The following is an 8,857-nucleotide window of genomic DNA, read 5'->3' as shown; positions in this document are numbered from 1 at the left end:
TCCATCTGGGTCTCCTTGATATTCCTTGTAGTAATGACAGCTTTGACCAGGCCAGAAGAAACAGAGTGCAGGGTTAAATCCTGTGTATTGACAAAGGAGTTTGATAAAAACCTTTATTTTTTACATTACTGATACATTCTCAGTCACCAGAACCTGCTGGATTTTAAAATGAGGTTTTGTAAATTCCTGATACCACATAAAATTTAAAAGGAAAGAATGTGTAGTTTTTTTCCGAGCGGTTTAGCTTGAAATCTGCCTTTAAATTGTTTTAATTTTTTTTTTATTATTCTGCATGTTAATATTTCATGACAGGCCATGGCTGCTCCTAGTGATGCACAATACTTCAGTCTGGTTTAGGACTGGTGCTTGACACAGCCATCTGTACTACAATGATGAGAGGTTCCCTTATTGGAAAAAAAAAAAAAGATAAATTATTTCCAACTCTTCAGAGCTGCTGTGCTCAGAGTTAATAATTTATACCCAGAGGCATTTGCAAGCACCCCATCCTTGTGAGAGCGACCTCTGAGAAGTGGCACAGCCTCTTTGCCCGTGGGTATCTGAGTCTATGGACAACTACCATTCAAAAAAAACCCCAAAAAACCAAACAAAACTCAAAACAACTTCATTTAGAAACAGCAAAAGACAAATGCTGCTTTGGGGAATCAAGCTGGAGATGGAAGAGACCAGTCCAAAAAAGGCAGGAGGCCAAAATCCCCTCAAATTCTCGGGTTTATTGAACAACCAGTGGCCTGGAATTACCTCACATTTTCCTGCCAGTCTTCTTCAAACTGAAAGTGGGGAAAATCCTTCAAGTGGATGAGAGGAATTGGCCACTGGGGTGTTTTCACAGGGGCTTGACCCATCCCTTCACCCCACCAGAGCCAGCAGAGTCCTGCCCCAAGCATTTGCTGCAGCATCAGGAAATCATGGGCAATCACCTTGCTGGAGGAAACCAGGCTGAGCTGGCCTCCCCATTGTTATCACCTCCTAGAAACCTCCTAGAAACCTCTGCCTCATATTTCCATGGCCTGAGGTAATTAGTGCCTGGCATCTGCAGAGGAAATAAAATGTGTAACAGCAGAGTTTCTAAGATGACACTGTTTTCGTTGTGGGTTTAATTTTGCAAAGGGCGTAAAGGCAGACACATCAAAATGCCAAGGAACCTCTTTTAATTAAAGCCTTTTTTTCTTTTTCTCCTTAAGATTTGCATATGTATTGAGCCATTAAGGAAAAAGATAAAAGGAGCCCTGAACACAGTTTGTACATAGCCTTTATGACTGCAGCTACTTTGCAGGAGACATTATTTTGACTGGAGGAAGTTGTAGTGTGGCTTGACAGAACTCAAGGCTGCTTTGTAGTTCTCCAGAGGCAGGCAGTGACTGCAGCTGGGAGGTTTCATGCATCTGCACCCAGATTTCATGCAGTGCTCTGCCACATGTGGCATTCTTACAGCCCCACTCCTGTTCACCTTGCTTTGGGGTTACTTGTTTGGCCCAGGTTTGGGGCAAAAAGAGTGGATTACAGCTCCCCTCTTCAGTGCTGGAGCTTCCTCTGCTACAGCTTGATACCCGTGCTCAGTTTGATTATTTACCATTCACATGATGCACTTTTCATAAGGTACATTTTATGCACCTCCTCTTCACCTTAGCAGAGCATTATCTTTGGAACACGGGCATGGCTGGCAGCAGGTGAAAAGTTGCCTCTGTCCAAATCACCAGCATAAATCTCCCAGATTCCTTAGCCCAGGATTTCACCTCAGCAGTCTGGGATGGAGATCTGTGTTGCTGAGTTGGCAGGACATCATTTGGTGGGTTTCACTGAGGTTAGTTAACAACCCTGTAACTTCTTCCTTCATCGGCCTTGAAATAGTTAGCAAGGACATTTGGAGCTGTGCCTCACTCTGGATGTTGTTTGTCTTCTCTGTTCCAGGACTAACAGCTAAATAATTTCAAATAAAACCATCCCAAATTTACAGTGCTTATTCTGGTAAAATTCACTGTTTGCTTTTCTTTGATAAAGATTAAATAAAAACCAAAAAAGGCCTTTTGGAACTGGCCCCTTGATAGCAGGAAGGAACACCGGAGACATCTAATGGAAGATCAATATGGGAGAGTTCAGTACAGAAAACACTGTATTTTCTTTTTCATTTTTATTTTGTTTTCCTTATATATTATCTACAAGCACAAGCTTTCATATTTTTAATGTAAAAATGCATACAGATCATTATATATATAAAAATCAACTAGCCTTGTAGCAAACTGCCAGATCCAACTATCCCCAGGCTGGGGACAACCTGTCTGGATCCAGGTGCAAACCCAGTGGCTGATCCTCTCTTCCATCTGTAGTTGCACCAAACCCCCAGATAATGAAGATTCTCAAAGTTCTAGGGAAGTTTTGGGTCCTGATCCAGGTCTTGCAGCACGGGCATGACTAACTCTTCATCAATTGAAGATAAATATTTAAAAAAACTTCATAAGTGACAATCAACTTGTTGCAGGTAACAAGTATCCCTTTCACCTTTACTCCCAGTTTTTTGTTTAGCATCCTTCCCATCCTCTCTCCGCAGGAATGGTCGCAGGCAGAGGAAAGAAATTTAATGTTAGTGTCACATACACACATTTAGCAGCAGGAGAAACAGAATTTAATCTGTTGGTGTCTGCTGCAGAAAGGCTACTGAATGTGGTTTCATGCTGCACTCAGCCTTTTCAATGCTTGGGTAATTTTGGGACAGATTTATAACATATCCAGTAATGTGTTGCAACATGGTGAGCAGCAGGAAATCAAGTTGCATTTCATGCTATGTAATGCATGTCAACAGGTTATAATGCAGCACAGCAGAAATGGCTTTGAGGGAAGAAAATTAATGAGCAATTAAGTGAAGAAGTTTGTGTTTGTTTTGGAGGAAAGGTGACAAAATGGCAGCCTCCTTTTTGAACAAGTCTTTATCTTGTTTGGCAGTTTTCAAATTCAGTTACTATTGTTACTATTTTTATTGTAGGTTCTTTATGTAACAAGAGATGTTTGCACAGTGGAACGTTTTATTTTCACCAGCATTTTATAATTTGTCCACACAGACTTTATAAAAGAAGATATAATTTGCTGGAAATCTTTTGGAAAGTATGAGGGCCGTAACTCAGCCTCTTTCCTTTCAACTCTTCTAGTATGAATATGATTAATTAGTTTCTCTTGTCATTCATTTATAACCTTGTTGTATTTTAAATGCAGCTCCAACCTGAGCCCCAAGAAAGGTTTTTCAGATAAAAGAACTGCTGAGCTTTTCTAAGAGGGATGAATGAATTGCTTTGCATACCAGAGTAAAGACTTGGCTACATTGCCTTGGGATTGCAGGTAAGGATTTTCTTTACTTCAGATACCAGCACTGATTTGAAAGATAACAGAACCTTAATGCTTCAACTTGCAAATGCTCACTCTGGCTCCTAATGTAACTAAATTGCTTGCAAGTTCAGTCCCTAAAGCTAAAGAAATCTGGTTTGTGAACAGGCACAAGCTTGCTCTTTTACACTTGGATTGTTTCTACATTTCTAATAGGACTAAAAATGGAAAATCCTCTATTTTTCTTTTTTTTCCTTTTTTTTTATTTTTTGTATTTTTTTTCTTTTTAAAAAAAGTTAATGATAAGATGAGTAGTTTGGGAACAAGTGTGTCACAGAGGCCTGTTGCAAGGACCCCCTGACCAGAAGCACACTGTGAAATTTCCCCTGCAGTGTGTCCAGCTGATGTACAGCATCACATGTGAACACGAGGGACAAAATATAGACACCAATTCCAGGACAGTGAAATGAGTTTTTTACCACCCAGGATACAGAATCAGAGAAAACAAACAACTCAAATAAAATATACATCTGAATGTGATGTTCTTTGCTGGTTGGGTAAAAGTGAAAGGTTTAAAAACAAATTACTTCGGAAAAGTATCCTCAAGTGAATTATTTTAATAGAAGTCCTAATTTGGAACTTTTTTCTGTTCACAGGGATATACAGATCTGCCTCTTCAGCCTGTTCCACCACCTATATGGAACTACCTATAACTCAACAGAGTGCTGGCCAGCTAGATTTATTCACTTTACTCACTTTCCTTTTTCTGTGGCAAACATTTGACAGCTTTTGGGAGTTAACCTCCTCCCAAATAACCACGTGAAGTACAAAGCAGTGGAGGATAAAGCTGTAAGCAAATGCTGCAAGGGCCCTGTTCCTCAAAGGAGAGCACTGTTAATTTGTCATCCCAGCCCCTGGCTGTGCTTCTGAAGGGATGCAGCACCACTGGTGGGAGACCAGCACAATCTGAATGAAAAGATTCCACTCTTGGTTCTTGCAGCTTTTAGCAGTTAAAAAACCAACTGGACAGGAGGCAAAACTTGGCTTATGAGGGAGAAGATAAAAACTGGACACCTTTTAACCCAGGCACCAAAATCTGATAAAATGGGTTTCCAGATAAAAGTCACAAAAACCCTGCACTGCTTTAAGCCCCAGAGTGCTCCAAGCAGCATCTGGAAGTTTAAACAGCTGGAAATTATGGTCTTTTGATATGGTAGAGGCCATTCAGATCTGATTTACATTTGGGCTTAGACTTCAAATACTTGCCTTCCCAAGGATTCAGGTCTTCCTTTGTATAAGATAGACTATGAGGAATTACTTGAATTGAAAAAAAAGATCCTCCCCCTCTCCCAAAAAAAAAAAAAAAAGCTAAAAACTACTCATAGCTAAGTCAATAGTAATATGGTTCTTTCTTTTTTTTGCTGTTTTTCAGTTTGATTTCCCAACACATCTTCTCCCACTTCCCCAGTACTGTACTTTGAGGGAGAAATGCTGAAATGCTGCTGGACTAGCTGATTATTTCTGGAGAATTCTGCAGTTTCAGAGCAGCTGGAACTCCAGCTCTCTTGAAATGTGTGTCTAGCTGACTAAACACTCCAGGAAATAGACCTTTCCCCTATTTTCTGCATACCTTGCTGAGAACATCAACACTCATGGATTTGACAAACATAACAAGGAAGGAGTGAAAGCATACAATGAGCCAACAGCTTAGAGCTGGTGAAGGTGTCAGGTGAACTTTCTGATTCAGCACAGCAGCCTCTACACATATCCAGTCCTGGAGAACAGCAGTTGTGATGGTTGTTGATGGACTGAGGGCTGAATCTTACTTTCCAATGGCTACTGAGCAGCTGGCTGGCTGGAAATGATGTTTAGGCACTACTGACTTGCAGGGGATTGGAGCTAGCCACGTAGAAGATTCTCTCTTGGTTGCCAATCCCCACAATTGTCTGGTCCTTTGGAGTTCATTTGGTGTTTGTTGTTTTTTATTTCCTTGGTGGTTTTATTTTCCCCCACGTTAGTCAGAAGCAGAGTGGCTAAATACATTTCAAAACAAGAAAATAGTATGTGTTACTGAAAAAAGTGGTGGCATTTGTCTTTTTGGTGCTTTTTTTCCCCCTCATTGCAAAGATTTGACCATTTCTCACTAAACACGCTCTGCTTGCCCCATCCCTACTCCAAGCTAATACTCTCTAAAATGCTCCTCTGCCCCAGCACAGCTCCTTTTTAGCTGCTGATTTTGGTGAGCATCTTATTAATGGCCTGCTTGACGTGGGTGGTGGAGCTTCTCCTGCGAGTCTTGCCCTGGACCATCTTGCGGCGCCGCACCTCCCGGCAGAGCTCGTAGAAGGCCTCCATGATGTTCCCCTCTCCTGTGCAAGCAGAGCACTCGTAAAAAGCACAAGCAAGTTCTGTGGCCAGCTTTTCACCTTCCTCCGTGCTGACTTGCCTGGAGTGATCCAAGTCTGCTTTGTTCCCCACCAGGATCAGGGTGACGTTTTTGGGCTTTTTAACCTCATCCAGCAAGTTCTTGAGCGGCAGCATTTCCTCGAAGCTGCCTCTGTCCGTGATGTCGTAAACCAGCACGAAGCCCTCGCCCCATCGCACGTGTCCTTCCTTCTGAATGGCATCCTCCTGTGGGGAAAGATGGAAGAATGCCTCAGGAATTTGGTTTTTGAAGAAGACAGCAGACCTTCAGAGAGGTGCTGGTCCTCCAAAGCCTACAAAGCTGCGTGTGTCTGCTTCACTTTATACTTGGCACACACTCTTTTGTCGAGTGGCGTGTTCCACCCAGTGCCACGACCTGCCTGTACAGCTGTGTTTTAAAAGGGAGACCTGACTGTGACAAATCTGCTCTTTAGTGGGAATCATTGACTGAAGTTGTCAAGCCTCATCACTTGACTGCAGAAACAGACCGAGATTTTGTGCCTACTTGGGCTGACAACAAAATAATTTATCCCAGAGTAAAAAACCCCTTGACTTGATGGCTCTCCCCAGCAGGATCCCTTGCAGAAGGGTGAGGATCCAGCACAGGGTGAGGAGAGACGGGGGTTCTGCCCAGAAGCAAATGAGTGTCCCCAGAGTAGGGCACACCTGCCACCCACTGCCACCACCACAATTTCCTCCCCTGCTGCCTACCCAAGGCAAGGAGCTGGGTAGCAGCACACGCACCCACGCACCTGGCCAGCTGTGTCTAGTATCTCCATGGAAACCACTTCATCATCAATGGTAGCTTGGTGACGGTATGTCGACTCTAAAATAAGAACACATGTTGTGAAACGTATTAAAAGGACGTAGTTTTATGCTTATTTTTGTTTCTTTGGGTTTTTTGCTTTGTTTTGTTTTGTTTTTGTTGGGTTTTTTTAAATCTTCCTCACAGATCTGCCAGCACAAGAGAGGAGATGTGATGGGCAGTTTGATTAAATTCTCTTTGCTGGAGCTCTTCCAGCCATCCTGGAGCACACTCAAGCCCTCTTTCCTAAAACAGCAACACTTTTACCTCTCTCCAAAGGGCACAACCTTTTCTTTCCCACGTGTCAGAGCAGCAGAAGCCTGGTGGATGCTGCAGTCTGCACCCAACAAAGGACATTTTGCTGTGGCAGAGAGCTCTGCAGTGCTGGGTCCCATTTTTTTTGTGTTTGTGTTTGCTCCCAGGGAAGGCTGCTACCTTTGGAAGACAATAACACAACTCTCAAAGTGTCCAGCTCAACAGGCTGGCACTGCACAGCTTGTTGATCAAAACCAGTGTGTTTGCAGATTAAGAAACCTAACCACTAAGCTCAGGCCTTATACTGTGAAAAAATTACAGACCAGTTAGGTATTTTAGGAATGCGTGTTTTAAACATGCTGAAATCATCACATTCCCCTCTTCTAGCAAGGGATCAAGCAGTGATTTCCCTGTTTATGATTTATAAAGGATAACCAGTGGGAATTAAGCATTTACACCATGGAAAAAAGCCCCAACCAAACAACAACCCTATTTACTGTCCCAGGTTCTGGAAACCAAGCAACTAATCAGAAAGCTAATGAAAAAGGAGCTTGTTTTATCTTAATAAGCTGATAAGCTAAATTTGATAGCATTTGACCTAAAACGTGGAAAACTAACTGTGCTAACATTCAGATTTATTACTGCTGCTGGCTCACAGATGTCCTGTATCAAAAGGCAAATATGTACTCTGTAAAAGTCTGGCCAGTGACTGTGGATGCTTTGCATTGTCAGAAACACAATTCTTTCATTTTGTGCAAATCTCTTCCATAGGAAAGAAGGATATCTTTTTAGGGAACTCATTTATTTAACTTGAACTTCTGGAACTGCTTGTGCTTTGTGAACACCCATTTTAATTATTCACTTTAGAGTCTCACCTCTTCACAGTCAGGAATATTTGGATGCTGTCAGTGCTGCAGTCTCTTCCCAAACCAAAAATGTCACTCCCTCCCTGTGCCACTTTAATTGCTGTAATATCCCAGCTGTCTCTAACAGGGACAAATGGTCAATTTACTTGGGCAGATGGCAAGCAAGCTTGGTTCCAAGCCATGAACTCTGGGTTTTTCTTAAAGGCTGTAAATGCCTCTTCTGGATAGTATTTCCAGGCTGTTGAGGGAGTTGGAGTTTCCCTTTGTGATCCTGAGTGAGGTATATCAAAGTCCCTTGGTGGTGTGTTTTATCTGTGCCTCCCACACCCTCCCTGAGCTGCAGCAATTCCCTCAGGGAACGCAGAAAAAGCAGGAAACTCCAGTTTGGTGTTAGAGCTGCACCTTCAGTGAGTTATTTCTCAGTGCTAGGGATTCCCTGCGTGGCACTCCAAGCTTGAGGTTATTTAGGAACTTCTGCTGTGTTTCTTTGCTTACTCAGATGGCTCTCTGAGGAAGAAAAGTGATTTCAGCTCCTTGTTTTGCAGTGCTCATATCAAGCCTTCTACCATCTGGCTTGACAAGTGGCTGCTGAGAATTTTCCACAGAAGCTGGGAAAGTTCTCACCCAGCCATGTGCAGGATATCTGTGAAATATCTTCCTCAGGAAGCAGGATGGGGTAGGCCATACAGATATTCCCTAAGAAATGGGAGAATAAATCTCAAGGAGTAGACTTTTGCTCACTGTGAGGTTTAAATGATACTTGACTTCTCAAAATAGGACTCTGGTGGTGCAAGTTTAACTTTGGCTTTGGCTGCTCACGTTGGAAAGGAATTTGATGCTGGATGAGTAGCACTGATTTAGGTCAGATTTGTGTAAATAAATCTTACTAAATGTGTGTCTGTTCCTGTGCTTTGGAATGTGTGGTAGCTGCCTGAATTTTAATGAGGAGTGTAAAACAGCTGGACTTTGAAAGCATTTTTGGTGTAATCACAGACATGGCTTCTCCTTCAAGGGAACAGAAAAATCTGAAGAATCTGGTTGTCTTGTAAATTATGAGCCCTGAAGATGTGAGTTCCAGTCTGCTCACACTGATTGTACATCACAAAAACATTGCCTTGCTTGGGGATTTATCAGTATCATTTTCCTTGTGGCACTGCTTTCTTTTTCTTTTTCT

The 8,857-nt window shown here is 42.4% G+C and overlaps 1 protein-coding gene across 3 annotated transcripts in view; it reads right to left on the bottom strand.

The window, feature by feature from the left end:
- Positions 1–1,148: 1,148 nt before the first annotated feature.
- RERG (RAS like estrogen regulated growth inhibitor) overlaps positions 1,149–8,857 on the bottom strand; it is a 100,199-nt gene continuing 92,490 nt past the window's right edge. For all 3 annotated transcript variants that reach the window (XM_015628275.3, XM_015628277.3, XM_015628278.3), the window contains exons 4-5: positions 6,510–6,583; positions 1,149–5,964 (exon numbers count right to left, since the gene is read on the bottom strand). In XM_015628275.3, coding sequence (XP_015483761.1) covers positions 5,557–5,964; positions 6,510–6,583 — 482 coding nt within the window. In that variant the 3' untranslated portion in view covers positions 1,149–5,556. The remainder of the gene's footprint in view (positions 5,965–6,509; positions 6,584–8,857) is intronic.

The sequence above is a fragment of the Parus major genome, chromosome 1A (assembly GCF_001522545.3).
Source record: "Parus major isolate Abel chromosome 1A, Parus_major1.1, whole genome shotgun sequence".
Taxonomy (NCBI): domain Eukaryota; kingdom Metazoa; phylum Chordata; class Aves; order Passeriformes; family Paridae; genus Parus; species Parus major.
The sequence above is the reverse complement of the archived record's forward strand: the minus strand, read 5'-3'. Positions and strand labels throughout refer to the sequence as shown.